The sequence below is a fragment of the Watersipora subatra genome, chromosome 1 (genome assembly GCF_963576615.1).
Source record: "Watersipora subatra chromosome 1, tzWatSuba1.1, whole genome shotgun sequence".
NCBI classification, from domain to species: Eukaryota; Metazoa; Bryozoa; class Gymnolaemata; order Cheilostomatida; family Watersiporidae; genus Watersipora; species Watersipora subatra.
The window spans coordinates 20340211-20358284 of record NC_088708.1 but is presented as its reverse complement, the minus strand read 5'-3'; the positions used below and the strand labels follow the sequence as shown (position 1 = coordinate 20358284).

Sequence of the window (18074 nt, the reverse complement as noted above, 5' to 3'; positions counted from 1 at the left end):
GCATCCGACAAATAATGCTGCACATGTGCTAAAAAATACTGGCACAAAAGCAACACATCGCTTTTCTTGCAGCTCTCTCCGAATGCTTTCATTGATCCAGATAACTACCTGAACAAAAAGGAAACTGTTCAATATGTAAAGGACCTGAATAATATTCTGACTGGAGTGAACAACAACACAGGTAACAGTATTCTGTAAAGTATTCTGACAATTATGCAATTAAAACACTACTAGAAGAAAGCATGACTGCACAGCTAATAAACTATCACTCACAACATGAATATATAAATACACAAAGATACATGCTAATATGTATCAATTACCATAATGGATAATGTGAAAGTGGTTCAAAGAAAAGCAAGCCTGAGACGAATGGAATTGGTTTGACATGACCCATATGTCCGAAGCCACACGTAGAGGCTGGAAAAAAATGGTTTCAATGAGTTTCGAACTCAGGCCTTTCAGCTTGGTACACCAAACTCTACCACCTGCACTGATCAGTTTGGAATTATTGCGCATATATTTATTACACCTAAAGATTTTTCACGGCGCACAGAACTGTCAGGTTAATAGTTTAAAATAAAGTGCATCAATATGCAAATAATAGACGTATAAGTTTTATCAATATAATGTTGAAGCAGTCTAAGTTAGATACATGTAGACTAGCTTCATATCTCTGTTTTCTATGTTGCCAAGGCTCCGCCTCTGTTCACATTTATTTACTGTAAAAATAAAGTAAAGATGTCACCTCTGTTTATCATTACTTATATAGCTAAGTTTCTTTACTAATAGTATAGTTTTTATGTACATTTGAGAAGTTTAGCTTTATGATATTTTTATATAAGGCATTTGTTTTAATAATACATAAAGTTTTCTGAAATATGAGTTCTCAAGTTTTGGGAGACATGGAACTAATTGAACAAGATACATTGATTTGTTTTATTTTACCGCAGTTACATCTGTATGTCAAGGCTTGACTTTAGACGCTCTATGAAATTTAACGATAAAATATCTCTAGTTCTTTAGCCTCATTCTTATTATGATGATCCTATTGCAGCTCTACTGCCGGAAGCTATGGAAGAGATCAAATATACAAAAGGGTTTGAACAGCTACCAAGCAGTAATGTGTTAACTTCACGATACCTCGCTACCAATGGCGGTGTGTTTAGAATCACTCCAGGAATGGTGCTAGGTCAAGGCTATGACGCTACAGATCAGCCGTGGTTTCGTCAGAGTTCTCTCTACCAGGATAAGTGTGTCATCACGAGACCGGGATACAGTCCTACTGGAGATCAAACATTGGCCTCCATTAGTCAGGCTTTGCACACTCCTCAGTAAGCACTATACCTGCACACTTTACCTAGGTCATCACGCCTCATGTTATAATTCATGCTAGGTCAACTACATTGTATATTGTCTTCCAAATGCCTAGCTAAGAGTTAGTCTATGCTTGTTGTTGGCACATATTTTATCCATAGCATAGTAATTAATAGTCCTAACAGATCATCCTAATATACAGGGATAGGTTAAATTTAGAATTTGCATTTATTTGTTCTTGAGTGCAAGGCGTATGCTCAGTCTATCTTGGCAATTTCATCTTATTGCGATACCTTGTGATATAACAATATAAGATTCATATGCTCAGGCTTTATAAAGAGGGCTCATACATAAAAAACTCTTTTCTATCTTGTAACATTTGTGATTGTTTTTATGTTTGAGGTGAACTCACTGTCAGGATGTTTCAAGATTAAATCGACAAAACTTGACCGGCGTTAAAATTCTCAGAAAACAATAACGTCTATCGTTGGCCTAGTTGATATCAGCTATTGCGTTCAAGTTACAGCGTTATGCGTCTCTATGCTGTTGGTCTGTTTGAAACTATAATATAATCGCACTTTTGCTTGATCAGAGCATTATAACCTCGATGTCAGATCATTTCAAACATCAAAAACAATCGTAAACACTAAAAAAGGATCAATACTTTCAGATAAAATCTACTAAAGTTTGGTGCAACTTCATCATTTTAAGAGGGCTTCTGGGAAATACCACAAACCAAAATTCACGTTTGGAACTAATGTATGCAAGTAGATGATTTCTGATTTATGTATATTCAAACCATATGCCCCCCATATCCACCTATGCTACATCATATTTGTAACCAAATGATAGTTTAAAAATGTAAAAAATGGTTCTAAATGGCAGCTTTATTTGTGTAATGGTCCTCTGATTAAGGACTACTAACTATAAATGCTGAATTGGTGGACTGCATTTTAGGTGTAGATTTAATGTTGAAAACTACATAGGTTTGTTTTAGCTGGTAGACTTTAAAACATATAATATTTATTAAAAATGCAAACTTTCAATAGCAGAAAACATAAAACATATAAAAGCTAGTTAAGTGAATGGCTGATGCTAGTTGCTCAAGTCTAAAAATATAAGAAGTGATACAAGAGCGGAGTAATACCTAAAGCGTGAGTAAAATATGGAATTCAAATGGTTTCTGATTTACGCATGCTTATATATGTTTGCCTAGTCATTATGACATATGTCAGCCAATCGCCATATTCGTAGATCTCAGGCGATTGGGCACTGCAAAACTTCTTAGACAGTAAGCGATTAAGTAAAAATAAGCAAATAACATTTACGCTATGCAGTGAACTAGCAGGTGCTAGAAAATTAGAATAACAAACCGGTGTGTCAGGCTACCAAGAGTCCAGAGTTCTGTGTTCTAATTATATCAAAAATGGTTAAATAAAAGGGTATGAATGGTTCCGCAAGAGGCGTATAATACTTCTATGACAGGATTCATATATATTAATATAAAAGTGGAATAACATTATGGGTTCCTTTGTCTAAAAATGGCATGGTCTTGATGGGTTGTGTAACCAAGGATTACAAAAAGCTGGGCGCTTCCCATTTGGTTTCAATGTCAAACCGGCTGTCTGTTTTCTCCTCTCCAATGAGCATAAGCTCACGTGTCCAATTGTAATATTAATCTAGTGCTCTCCAACGAGCATGAGCTCAATTTTCCAACTGTTATGCTAACCTAGTGTTTATAATAGCGGCTTAACACTCTCATTTTTGCAGAGGAGCAATGATTGGTGCTGTAGGTGGCGATGTACCCGTCACTTATCTTAGAACACTAGTAGAAACAACCATTCCTGCCTGTACTTTACCAGACATGAAGTGTTACTTGCTGGACCACAGTGGGTGAGTCAGCACTTTTGTTCCTCATGTCAATATCATCAGGAGATGACTAGTGTGACTATAGATCGTGTCTGTTGGTAAATATTCCTTCTATTGTTCAGGTATTTGGTAACCGAGTATGGAACTCCCATTGGTTCAGGAACTCGGTTATATCACAAGCACATAGCTGAGTTAGAACCAGAAATCATGGCTGATATTCAAAACTGGCACACAGCCGTCCAGGTAGGCACTCTCTGCATCCAGATTAATTTTGTTTCCATTTCAAATTGGATTGAAAATGATGTTTGCAACCATAGCACAGTATTTGAATTTTGGCTCAGCATATGTTTTTAGATTAGGAGTTAATGCATAGTAGTCCTAAAAAGATTTTAGCATATAAAAAGGGAATGTTTGTTCAGTTTGCTCGCTGTGAGCAGGTAACTTCCTGACATCTTAACAGAGCAATCCAGCGTCACAGTTAACTTCGGTTCTGTTCATGCGCATTTTGTTTTGATTGCCTCCCCCATACCTTCCTTGGCCTTGCATTATAACCACTGCTTGTATTATGATGCTTGTGTTTTGTACTTCAAGTAAACACAGCTGTAACCTTAGAGCAGTGTGTAAATATCTCCTGCATCTACATCCGCTGAAACCAGTAAAAGGCTCATTAAATTAACAAGTAGATTAACCAATGAGAATGGGTCTCAGTCATGTGAAGGCCATGACATCCTTGTAGGATTTTCCATTCTGATTGATCAAGTGTTGTAAGGTAATTATCTATGATATATCATCAACACTTTGGAATGACAATGGCTTTTTTCAGCAATTAGATCAAAAGGAAATCTCACATCAACGATGAGAATTAGGCCTACTACAAATAGAAGAGTTTGAGTTGTTTAACAAACATCAGCCATAAAGTTATCCTGAGTTTCATGAGCAGTAACAAATGACACTAGTGGCCTTTGCATCTATTTCAGGTTAAACTATTTTTTTCATATACAAAGTGTACGTGTATGTATAAATAATTGTTTGTGTGAAGCCCTTTCATAGTCTTTTGAAAGAGAATCTCAAATAAGGTCAGTTTATACTGAAAATGTTTAAAATAGAATTGGAATCACAATCATTGAGCAGTCATAGATGCGTCAGTTACTTCTTGCTGATGTACACCAGGCTGTTCATTCAGACACAATGCATTCGCTGAACCACCATTTGAGACGCGTTAAGAAATACGATTGGTCAGTATGAGTAGTCACCAAATGCAATTGATCAGTATGCGTAGTCACCAAATGCGATTGGTCAGTATATGTGGTCACCAAATGCGATTGGTCAGTAAGTGTAGTCATCTAATGTGATTGGTCAGTAAGTCTGGTCACCAAATGCTATTGGTCAGTAAGTGTAGTCACCAAATGCGATTGGTCAATATATGTGGTCACCAAATGCGATTGGTTAGTTCATTCTGAGATCAGCTTTGTATGTTAAAACCATCATGTGCTTATTCTCTTAAAAAGACTGTAATTCCTTTAATTGGCTACACAGCCAATTAAATGAAAAACCTATGCTAACCTCACAGACATTGAAATATTTGGACTAGTTGATATGTAGACAGGTAGGCCAGTTAGTATGTAGGTCAGCTGGTATGTAGAAATGCAGGTCAGTAGGCATGCAGACAGAAGATAAGTTTGATTTGAACTTTTTGATTGTATCTATGTATATTTGCTGTCGAAGATGCACCTCCAGAAGATACAACTCCAGATGTTTTGACACAGCTAGCAAATGAATAATTACCAAAATTCAAATTAAGGTTACTGTATGAATAATTGCAAAGAATAAAAAGAATTATGGAATTGTTTATAATGCAATTAGTTACAATATTTTATTTCAAGCAAATAAAAGTAGGAAAGAGTCACACAAAAAATATGCACACGAAGAAAGTTTTAAAACAAAGTTCATATCAGTGTGAAAAGTCATACAGGAAGACTTTTATAACATCAACTATCTATCAATTATCAGAATTACAGAAAGAACCAAAGCCAAAACTTCCTACCCAAATGGTTTAAATTTATTCTATTTGAGTAGAAATGGCAAGTGGGGTGTAAGTGGAGTAACATGTACATGTATAACATAGTGCGACTATACGATATCCATGCGTTTTCAGGCCAAGTGGTGCCTCCAGCCTGGCACAAAAAAGCAGTCACAGATGTTCTACGACTTCAGCCTAACATACACTCCCCTTGTTAGCCTCCCTTCTAGCTGCGTCAACTATACACTACACCCTATCAATGGCACCAACCTTCACTGCCTTGCAGCCAGTAACATCTCAAGCTGCAATAAGAACACCAATACCCCTTCCTGTGTGTGTAGCCAAACCTGTGCCAGCTGTGTTAACGTGAATGTAACGTGTCAGGTAAGAGCAATACAATCTGGAAATTTGCATCGTGAAATGACTTACTAAAAACTAGAAAATAACATCATTTTCTTTCTCATTTGAGCATAAGCTCTAAGGTCTCATAGACGCAGCCGCCGATCAGCTTTAGCTGTGATGAATATTCAGTGTAACAATAATCATAGATTTATCCATAGACTATTCTCGAGATCCAGCTCTAGCTGTGCATTTATGGTATTATTTCAGAAGAGCAACTCAAAGCACTGAATTGTCAACAAGCCATATATGTTTTAGTGCCCATGTGAGTGTATGGTTGGGGTTGACCCATGTACAAACAGATATAGCAAACAGTTTCCACCAATAAGTTGCCCAGGTGAGAAACATTTATTCATTGCATGGTGTGATTTGTAATCTTTCTTGTTCTAGACTTTATAAAACTTATTTGTCACTGTAGGTTCATACTTGCAAGAGACCACTAGATTATTCCGTATTAAGGTTTTGCATTATCATTCAGAAGAAGTGTCTTTAGATAACTTACCATTTTATATACCTTCCTGCCATATAGCTCAGACAGTTCACCTGATGTAGGTCCAAACAATTCTCAGATTTAGGTTCAGACTAATGCTGGGCACGAGTACTTCTTGGCCAATGGTTTTTTCGGGTATTGGGTTTGTTGATATGGGTTTTATGTCTAAAATTTCCAAACATCATACATATTTTAAAATTTACAATGCAATTATAATTCTATTCAATTTATTTATTATTTTTTACTATTTTCTATTGACTGATATTCGTGCTCGCAGCCTTAACCCATTGAAGTTTGAACTCTAACGGTCAGTTTTTCGGCATTCGCATGGCTTTGTTTATAAAAGCTGTTTCTAAGTAACAGTGTACACCGATCAAATTAATTCTTGCACAGATATTAAACCAGAAACTTTACTTTCATTTGTAACAGTTTCAAAATATCTTTACCTACTTATTTGTTTTAATAACAAATTTTATTTGAACGATATTGCGAAAAAATTGATACAACTCGTCTGTTGGTAGGTCATGAATGATTGTGATGCAAATAAAGAACTTTATAATACTAATTACAATTTTTCAGTATATTTTGAGTCAGAAAATAATGATGAACATGTGCTAGATATGATGATAATAGATATGATGCTATTGTAAATGTTTTTACGAGTTTTTTTTAAATCGTACAAACTTTTATAGTTTTAGCCCGAATAATGGTAAGGTGCTGTTTTTTTCTGTTTGATGACTTTTGCTGTTGGTTGCCCGACCTTTTTACTAGTGTTTTATCAAATATCATTGTATTATAAGCATGTTTAGATATACTGTATATAATAAATTTTAAAACTTTGGATTGTTGGACAGATTGCCCAGGATTACTGACACACATTGACAAAAACGGCCAGGGTTCAAAGGGTTAACAGATGGGATGTTAAACAGAGTTTAGATCGCAGGGCGCAATAGACCGAGTTTTCGTCCACTCTAAGCGACGGGCACGTGTACCAAAATCCGAACACGCAATTTAAAACCTGAAACCGCAAGACTGAAATGATCAAAATCTCTATTACCTGAAACTCGAGAGAGAATAAACCCGCCAGTTCAATGAGTTTTATTACCCGTGCCCAGCCCTAGTTCAGACAATCCACCAGTAATAGGATCAAACAATCTATGAGATGTAGGAGGCAGAAACTTTGAGAACTTGTAGAATTACCATGGTAACCTTACTATCTACTTGATAACTTAATGTATTACTAAAATCATACCAATCTTAAAGCATGAAAAAAGTTTAAACCACTTTCTCAAAATTCCTTTATAGAGAAAAAAGGCTTTTTTGCATCACTTTGCTGGAAATGTATTTAACTTAATTTGCAATTGTTTATTTTTTTAAATTGTTATGTTGTACGCATTTCAGCAAGTTTTATGATAGTAATGACTTAAATGTTTTTACAGAATTTTACAAGTTGACTTGCAACAAAATTTAAATTAAAGTTATTTGTTATTAAAAGGTTCACCATGTCTTACTCTGTTGTGTTGTAAATGTGAAATATGTGGGAATGTGATTACAAGCTCTTAAAAGTTAAAAGACAAACAGTTAATCGCAGCCATCACGAAAACACAGTAGGTTGGAAACCCTTTCTAAAATGGCTCAAATGTGACATAGTTGAACACGATGTACTTCTGTTTACACTTTCATGCAACCTCATTCGTTGAAATACTTTCACAAACATACTTCACACGTTCAATAAAACCATGTCTATTGTCCTTATGCGTCTATTTCATCATCATTGTAATGCTGTCACTTTTAGCACTGCTATCTCAAAAGCTAGCCTAAAAATAAGTTTAATTTTAAAACCTTAGCTCGAAGGAGTGCATATCATCATCTGATAAACATGAAGAGCCTGTTGGTCACTTGTGATAGTCAAAAGATACTGCAGAAATTGTTCACGCCATTTGGCAGAAAATATGGGTCACATTAGATGATTAGACCAGGCTGAAATAAAACTGTAAAAGAGCGAGCATCTATTTTTGATAAAGGCTTTCCGGTAGAACCCGAAGTGTTTGTCATAAACTAGTGCTACGAGACATTTTATTTCGAGCTTTTTATTGGCCTTTCAATTCGTGCGATAACATCACGTGTCAAAACAATAACCACGTCGCGTTGCGTGCGTCATCAAAATAAAGGGGTTCCAACCTATGGCATTTTTATGATGGCTGCAATTAACTGTTTGTTTTTAAGAGCTTGTAATCACATTTCCACATACTTTGCACTTGCAACACAGCAGAGTAAGACATAGTGAACCTTTTGATACCAAATAACTGTAATATGAATTTTGTTGCAAGTCAACCTTTAAGATAATTGAAATTGTTATCATTTATGCTCTTCTCTCTTTCCCTCCTTTTTCTCCATCTCTCTTTCCGCCTCCTGTCCTCCATCTCTTTCTCCCTCTCTCCTCCTCTCTCCTCCTCGCTCTCTTTCCTCTCTACCTATCTCTACCTCTCTTTCCCTTTCTTTCTTTCTCCCTTTCTCTCCTTGCCTTTCCTCTCTCTCTCCCTTCCTCTCCCTCTCTCTCCCTTTTTCTTCCTTCCACTTCTTCTCCTTTCCTCTTCTTCTCCCTTTCTCTCCCTCTCCCTTCCTTTACCTTTCTCTCTTTACCTCCCACCTACCTTTCTCTTTCCCCTACCTCCCTCTTTCCCCTACCTCTCTCTTTCCCCTACCTTTCTCTTCCCACCTTTTTCTCTTTACCTCTTCCCCTACCCACCTCTCTCTCTCTCTCTTTCTTTTACCCATGTCTCTTTACTCCATCTCTCTCTTTACCCCATCTCTCTCTTTACCCCATCTCTCTCTTTCTACCCATCTCTCTCTTTCTACCCATCTCTCTCCCTCTCTATCTCTCTTTCTCCACCTCTGTCTCCCTAGCTCTCTCCTTCCCCACCTCTATCCCTAGTTATCTTTTCCTACCTATCTTTTCCTATTTCTTTCTCCATCTCTGTTTCCCTCCATATCCCTAGTTTTCTCCCTTTCTCCAACTCCATCCTTCTTCATCTCTTACTCCTTCTCATCATCGCTCTCATCCCTCTCTCCAGTTCTCTCTCTTTCTCCATCTCTTTCCTCCTCTCTCTAATAAAAGGTTAAGCTCGTTCTGATCTGTACTTTAATCATTATGTATTTCAGCTCCATGGGAACCAACCAAGTCACCAAAATTGAACATGACATTGACACCTTGCCCACTCGACTGTCATCACAGGTACTAGTTTACACCTTATTAAGTTTCACATTCTCAGAAGGTTTTTATTACAGATATGATAACAAATCATCAACAGCAATGCAGTCTTATATACAGAAATATCAATATATCTGCATCATACTTTTGTATGTATGCATGTATTTATGAAATAACTTCATATCGATCGACATACGCATCTATATAGTTACTTATAAACATATGTTTCTACACATAGACATACACATCTATAAAAAGTAATGCACACATAGACAAGAACACTTATCTATAGAAATAATTTGAAATTCCTGGACAGCCAGTAGAAACTTTGGAGTTTTAATATGCTGAATACTAAAATCTACCCAAACATATTGCTACATCATTGTTGACCTAGAATTTTACAAAGAAATTCAAAAACCTTTTATGCTTAAAAATAAAAATCATAGTTTCCATTCTAAAGGTTAAAAAAGTAGGATAGTGTCAGAATTTGGTTTGGTAGGTTCTCATGGAGAAAATGGTCAATTTATTATTGTTGATTGATGTATATTGTTTATTAGATTATTTCCTAAGTTTTTATATTTATAGAAACTGATAACCAATTTTTAAAGCGAAGAGACTAAATTAAACGACCATATAGTTCAGTGCATTTTACTTCTCTCCTTGTGTATTGAGAATTATTTAAACAAACTGTGCTAAGATTGTTTCTCTTCTGTATGTAGACATTCCAAAATGTACCATTTCTTGAGCTCAGCAAACAGGAAAACCTTTTTTTGTTTTCTTAAATCTTTGCTATAGAAAAGCGGTGTCCGGCAATTCTTTCATCTGTACACAGCAATGATTGAAGGTTGATATCAAGGATTGCTATAAATTGCATTAGAGCTTGTAACATTCACCTTTGTAGACCAATACTCTACCTGCACCGATCTGCCAACAACTTAGAATAATATTTTATAGTCATTCTCTGTGCCTTATCTGCAAACCTGAAAATTTGTACCGTTACAATAGACTGCCATGACACTAGTATATACAGTGTATAAAGTGCTCGGGGGAAAACTATATCCTACTTCAAGTATATGTTAGGGTGGAGTTAACAGGGATAGTATTCTATCAGGTGTAGGTATATCAAAGTATGTCAGAGTAGAGATGAGAAGGAGGCTAACCTATCAGGTGTAGTGGTACATTAGAGTATGTCAGGGTAGAGATGACAAGGAAGCTAATCTATCAGGTGTAGTGGTACATTAGAGTATGTCAGGGTAGAGATGACAGGGAGGCTAATCTATCAGGTATAGGGGTACAATAGAGTATGTCAGAGTAGAGATGACAGAGAGGCTAATCTATCAGGTATAGTGGTACATTAGAGTACTTGCTGTGCGGTAGTTTTGCCAATATAAAACAGGTTGTATTGACATTAAAACTAGAATGTTTGAAATCTACTGAAAAGTTCTCTGAAAAACTTTTGAATTTGCAAATATTGCATCGAAAAACGCTTTGCATCCTTTGAGCTCTTTCATCATATAAATGCTTGGTGGAAGAGTTTTAGAAAGAAACATAGTATATCTCTTTACTGCCTTAAGAAGGGCAACTTGGACAGCATCGCCAAAAATCCAGGTAAAACCTAGATAGTAATTGTCTACCCATACAAAAGCCTCAGAAGCAAACTACTGAAAAAAGATAACATTTGTTGTATTAGCTGTTTAAATTATCACAAAATGTAGCAAATAAAACTAAAAGTAAAAACAAAAGTTTAGTACTCTTTTACATATATGTTTAGTTTTCATGCACCGAGTTAGTTTGGTATTAAATGACTGTAGTTTTCATAGATTGTTTGTTAAATTTATGACCAGACTTCAGCACAGTTCAATTAGTTGTTATAAAGTTTTTACTTCTTGTCATAAATAAAAGTAAGTGCTATACTGCTGAGCTTATGAAAAAGTTAAAGATTTGATAATTTAAAATGATCCTTTTTTAATAACGGTTCATGTTCAGTTTTTGTATTATTCCAGTCAGCTTTGGGATGAAGAATAAACTCAACTAAAATAATTTTTTTAGTTTTTCGGGCCGCTATTGCATCCTGTCAATTTTTTTTTGACATCACATTGTCAATCTTATTGTATGGCTATGCGCTATTTCCAGACTTAACCAGAGTTCATGCCTTTCAAATGGAGGGGGGTGCCAATGGTGTAACTTATTTCAAGGAGGAACATGTCTTAAGTCTTGCCCTTCTCCTATTACTACAACCACTCTTTCTACAACCACCACCCAGGCGGTGAGCCACCCAGAATCATCCAGCAGTATTTGTTTTTGTTTTGTAACATTAAATGATGAAAAATCTTGGTCATATGTTTATTGATAAGTTATGTTTTAGAGCTGCCCTATTGGAAATCAGACCTACAGTATTCGAGTGTTTAGCAACCAGCCTCCTTCTTCCTATTGTCCAATTTCATCTAAGACATTCTGTGACATGCATTGCATTACCCAAGTAAGTTATCATATAAATGTACTCTAAAGGCAGCTTTCTCGGCTCATGTTTGCTTATTTTTGAAGAATTTGGTGCCTTGAAAAGGCTCCCATCTATTTCTTCTCTTGATTTGTTGAGAATATCTTCAGAAAGTCGATAAAATTTACTAATTACTATAAAACCTCTATTTGACTGCCACCTTTGTACGGATTCCTCCTCTAATAGGAAGCAACAATAGAGGAAGGGTTGAAAAATACAGCGCCACTCTTTATTTGAGTGTCACCTCTATTATACCACCACTTTGACATTATTTGTGTTCATGAGCCCATAATAAAAAGTGATCTGTAAAAAAGTGTTCAGTAAATGGTAGTATTAATGGCTCAGATACATCAGTAACAACTAACTTTTTGTTGTTGCTGTAGTGGCTGCCATAGTTTTAGTGGCGGTGTGCCTGAGCAGATTGATCATCGCTATCATCAGAACCACACTCTGGTTCAAAATCACAAACATCTAGAACTGGTTCAATGTCTTCATATTCGTTCGTAAGGTGGTTTACAACCTGATCTGAAAACTTGAATAATTTTTATGAAAAATGAGAATATTCTTCTAAAGCATCGTATGACATTGTTGCGGCGTATCAAAGTCTAATTTCTAACTCCAAAGCTTTTCAGTTTTTTCTTGAAACTTTAAAAGCAACACTATCAAAATAAGTAACATTGTAATTGTATTCGTCAACTAAGTTTTACTCAAGGTAGCCCTTTGTTTAACTCGGTCGGATACTTCCACTTATATAAATTACAGTTTTGCAAAAGTGCTGTGGTCGACAGTAGTAATGACGCTCTGCCCGAATGAAAGTGCAAAATGTAAACAACATTAACAACGCTTCGCCTGTAAAAAGGGTTAAATTTCTCTTATCAAAATTGGGATCAGCTAGTCGGATAATAAACCGCACCCTCTCTTTGAATGTCACCTCCAATAGAATGACACTATGGGTACAGGTTGAAAAATGCAGTGCCATGGGGCTCCAAGTGAGATTTTACGGTGTATATTATTAATACATTAAATACAAAGTATAATATATATCATATTCATAAAAATATAAAGATAAAATATACTATTTATACATAAAACATGGCCTCCCAGACAGACACATGCTCACATTTGTCAGAGTGCTTCAGTAAGTACCTTTCTATTCTTTGCAGCCTACTTGTCCACCACCAAATGATGAAAAATACACCACATTAGCCGCAGGTCTTGGAGCAGCTCTGGCAGCACTTAGCGTTCTTTCATTGGCTGGTGCTGGATGTAAGTTATGATTGGTGTGTTCAAAAGCTCTGCCAGCAGGTTTTTAAGACTTACCGTGCTTTTATGCTTTTAATATTTGGTGTATTGCGTATTCACTTTTGTTTATGAAAAAAAGAAAAGAATGGATGATGACTAATTTAAATTGGGCTAAATATTGGCTAATCATCTAACAAAACATCTGTGAAAACCATAACATCATTTAATACCAAATTAACTTGGTGCATGAAGACAACACATCTTTAAAATAAAAATAAATTTTTGCTTTTTTTATTTAATTTGCTACTTTTTGTAACAATTTAGAGAATTAATACAACAAATATTATTATTTTCTGGTTGATTTGCTTGTCAAGCGTTTGTAAGGACAACGATTACTATTTTAATTTCATTTGCATTCACGGCAATGCTGTCAAAGTTTCCCTCTTTAAGACAGTGAAAAGACATGCTCTCCTTTTTGCTTATATAAAAACTATCTGATGCCTGCTTTGGCACAGCTAATTTTGGCTGTTCTACAATATATGATTAAGATGGACTTGACACGGTTGTAGTATTACTAAGGAGAAGAAAAGTGCCAACAGCTATCTCTGAACCAGCGACAATCAAACCGGTTGAGCCGTTCAATACAAACATACACAGAGCATCAATGGGTGATGACCTGATGTCCTCTATTGGACGGCGAGGTGCTCAGATCAACGATTGGAACAGCAATGGCCTCGACATCTTTGGCCGTCGTGTGTCTACCGTCAGCCACTCTTAAGAACTGATAACAGTAGAGGCTCTCCTATGAGACAAGCCATATCTGCATCATACTTAATATATGACATTTAACTGATTCCACAGTATCCCTTAACAACTTTGTACCTCAATGTCATGTTGACACATCAACTTTCTTACTCAGTAATGATATGCTAAAAAAATATTATCATGACATTACCTAAAACTGTGGTTAAACATTCATATTTTCATCTTGTTGCTATTCGGTGTGCTGTCTTTTTCTGTACGTTTCCTTCTGCTACTTGTAGACCAATACATACATCCTACAGTCTGTAAACCTTACTCAGACAGCGCCTGCATCTTAAATCAAAGGTAAAGAACAAACTTAGGTCTTGGAGAAAAATTCAGAATTTGTTCGCTAAAAGAATTACCTTGTGTATAATATATAATGCAACTACATGTACATTGTAAAGAAAATATAAATCAGATAAAAATACTAAAATCGGAGACCTTCGCAAAGCCTTAATCCACTGCATAAAGTTGCTGGTAATATTGGCTTTGATTCTCCGCATGCTACATCATGTGATGGCTGTCTCAGCAATCCAGAGTAGGTTTGCTAGTCACTGATTAGTGGCAAAAAGAGTCTTGATCTGTAAGTAAAAGTTGATTTAATGAGCAGATGAACTTTTAGTTCATATAAATATACTAGACTATAAGAAAGTAACCTCATAAATATTCTACTAACTGATTATCACATGACAAGCACTTACAAGTATGTATGAAGGGGAGCTTTAGAATTAGACTATCAGAATGTTGAACTTGCTTTGAAAGGTGAGTGACATCAAGCGCACAGCCGCTATGCTTAGCATTTGCTTCTTGTTTAATAGTTAAAGCTGGAGGGTGGGGCAGAGAGGCCGATTGATTAGGTTTTGATTCTGTTTAATGTTTAATCTGGAATACATGTCGGGGCATACTAAGTCATGGGGAATGAGCAACAGAATTTGCAGTGCTATAAAAAAATGTCATAGGATCCACATTTAGAAGGTATTTTGGATTCCTACAGTTTCAAGAAATAAGCATATTGGGGATACTGTTGAATTTTGAATTTCTCTGGCATCAAGGAATATGGGTGTCCAATATGCGAATGACTGTACTGTACTAGCAGAAAATGACCAAGAGCTACAGTAAAAATGCTGAAAAACTGCCATCAGTTACAGATGGTTGGAGAAATGGAAATTAAATCATATATACAAAAACAGAAATTGTGGTCTTCAATGGTACAATCACTCCCCTTACCATGAATACACACGAATCAAAAGTCTTTGGTGTCACAATAGACAGTTTTATGATCTTTGAGTAACAGCGAAGCAACAGTGTTAAATCTTTAACACAACGTATCAACACGCTCAGCATGATATACATACATATATATATATATATATATATATATATATATATATATATATATATATATATATTTATATATATATATATATGTATGTATAGATATATATATGTTGAATGTACAACTATAAACCGTTATAAATATATGCAGAACACGTGTGTAAGTGTGCTAAGCCTCATACAAATCAACACAAACTTATTTGAAAGTTAAACTTGTACAAACAAGCTTAAATGCTTAGGTGCATGTATTATCTATTATAGACGTCATAGGCTTGACAAGGTTTTACATGTCTGCTGTTGGCATATACATAGACACAGTTACATAAGCTGCTACACATTTAATTGGCTGTGTAGGTACGTGCAGGTACGTCTAGGCGCAATGTGTACTTTTCTTCATACATACTGTTGGACAAGTTTCAAGCTTTTACATAATGCCTTATTTATGAAGCCATTTTGATCTTCCGGCAAAATTTCATGGGCCCACCAGATAGGAATGAATATTGGAAGAAGTCGATTTGGCGTTGCTAATGACCCCTTCATCCGTAACAGCAAGTTTATAAGTCTTATTGACAAATGTGGTAATTCTACTGCTATATTAGATTAAACTGATGTTGTAAGGTATATGTTTACTCCTACTGAACAGACTCTTAATTAATTAAGATTGGTAGAACAAAATTAATACAATACAATTAATACAACTCAGAATTAATAGAACAAACACAACCAGTAACATTGGAGTTTTCCTTCCTCACAGATCTAGCCACAGACTTAATTGTATCCCACAGTTGGTGAAGTGATTCACGACACACACTCCTCAATATAAAATATGTTGCAGGTAAAATAGACAACTCTCTTCTGAATAGGATCCTCATTATGGGACTAGGTTTCGAATGTTATTCACTTCTTATCTCCTTCCAGAGTCTCACATAGCGTACAAGCCTTGAAATGCATAGCAGCCAAAGGAGTTGTAGAAGCTTTGCAGGTCGAAGAATTCTGAGGGCTCTCCCAGCTTAGTACGATTGGTCGTCCAAACCGAGAAATACATAGTCTAGTGGAAGAATACTAATAAAGTCGACCACAACCAATGTCTTTACATATCAAAGTGTGATTGGCTTTGGGGTCAAGGATGACATGACTATGTGACTCCGGGTCTAAAAGACCTGTAACACAAACATATGTGATTTACCTGCGGAGTATTTTGTGGCATACTATTGGCTAAGAGATGTTTTGTACCTATGATATTATGTTTTTATGATATTACATGTATATAATAATATGATAGTACATTATCCCACGACCAAACACGAGTGAAACGAGTGTTTGGGAGCTTTATGATAACTGCATATGTGCACACAACTCACAAAAATTATTCATGAATGGCCGTCCCAAACCGTTGTGCCCAAATCTCACCAACAAATTTAACCATTTTTCTATGGAGTCGTTTAAGTATAATAACGATACAAAACACATATAAACCTATTTAAATATGGTGCCAAGTCTTTGAAATTTGTAGACAATATCCTAAAACTAACCCATCTGACTGGATTATACATAAATAGACAGATTAATTTGGCCTAAAAGTGCCGTTAAAACTTGACAAGCCTTTTGTAATCAAAATTAAGACCGGCCAACGAAACACCAATAAAGCCGTGTGACAGAGAGTAGAGCCATTAAGTCGTGCGCATTTCACGAAAAATGGGTGCACATTTCACCAATCTATGACATTGTCCAATTGCCGAAGGTTTCTGTAATTAACGTAGAAGTACTGAAAGGTAATCATTTCTTTTTTGCCGATTTTATTATTCGATTTCATCATTCGATTTTATAAGAATATTATAAGATTTAATTATAAGAATAATCATTCAAATTTACAAGACCAAAATAAATAGTGACCAATGGTGTGCAATATGTTACTGTTATTATTTCTCTAAAGATTTTGTTGATGATATTACGGCTGTGCCCAATATCGCGGTACTGACAAGCCATTTTTAATATCTGCAAAATAAAGTAATAGGCTTACATTTTCTTATAAATATACAGCTATTTCTATGACAACCAACTAAAATATGTTTAAATTGTTAAATTCAGCATAAGTCTTTGGATTTAAATTCAGAAATCTAAATAAATATCACAACTTCTTGATATTGGTTGCTATGACGTTTTGAAATGTAAACAAAATTGTTTACATTTCATTGGTTTTCGTTGCTCAAACTTTAACACCAGTTTTCTCAGAACTATGTTTTTGCAATAATGGTAAACATGCATTCTGTTTATTGACCATAAAATCTGCTGTAACTAATCTGGAATCAATTACTTTTTTCACAAAATAACTGAGAATTTTCTCCTTCTGCCAGTGTAGATAACTCATAATCTCACACATCCGACTTAACCATGGTTTCTGTGATCATGACCAATTTTTTCATTTTGCTCCAGTTTGCAAAAACCTCCAGACACACATGAATGCTAATTTTTGCTTTCTGTTACAGATCGCTGTCAAAACCATTCTACATTCAACACAACCAACTTTCAAACTGTGTATATTACACAGCAGCTTGCCATTTTACATCTAATATTGCACTTCTCCTATTGCAGGGGAGAGATAGAGACATATAATATTGTCCTTTTAATAATGCTTTTTGTTGTTCATAATAACACTCTGTACATTACAAAAACCATTGCAGCTACCATTGCAGTTCTCCCATTGCACTGCAGTGCCATTTGACTGATAATATTACATTTCTCAACCAGCAGCACCCTTTCTTTTTTCCAATATCGCTTTGGTCGCGGGCTGTATGACAAGTGAATTTCTAGTATAATAGTACACTAGTACGCTGGGAGTCCAACCCCCAGTGAGAGATCCGCAGTTGATCGTGCACTTGACTGCAAAACT

At 35.7% G+C, this 18074-nt stretch overlaps 1 protein-coding gene and 1 non-coding gene across 2 annotated transcripts in view; one reads left to right on the top strand and one right to left on the bottom strand.

The window, feature by feature from the left end:
* Nucleotides 1-13823, top strand: part of LOC137409593 (VWFA and cache domain-containing protein 1-like) — a 33041-nt gene extending 19218 nt beyond the window's left edge. Inside the window, exons 9-19 of the mRNA XM_068095578.1 lie at nt 73-181; nt 1058-1334; nt 3088-3210; nt 3309-3429; nt 5342-5590; nt 5864-5942; nt 9258-9330; nt 11440-11572; nt 11672-11785; nt 12967-13069; nt 13615-13823. Coding sequence (XP_067951679.1) covers nt 73-181; nt 1058-1334; nt 3088-3210; nt 3309-3429; nt 5342-5590; nt 5864-5942; nt 9258-9330; nt 11440-11572; nt 11672-11785; nt 12967-13069; nt 13615-13823 — 1590 coding nt within the window. The remainder of the gene's footprint in view (nt 1-72; nt 182-1057; nt 1335-3087; nt 3211-3308; nt 3430-5341; nt 5591-5863; nt 5943-9257; nt 9331-11439; nt 11573-11671; nt 11786-12966; nt 13070-13614) is intronic.
* LOC137386131 (small nucleolar RNA snR65) lies at nt 1936-2026 on the bottom strand. Its single transcript, XR_010977828.1, has one exon. It is a non-coding gene; the product is annotated as a small nucleolar RNA snR65 (small nucleolar RNA).
* Nucleotides 13824-18074: the final 4251 nt, after the last annotated feature.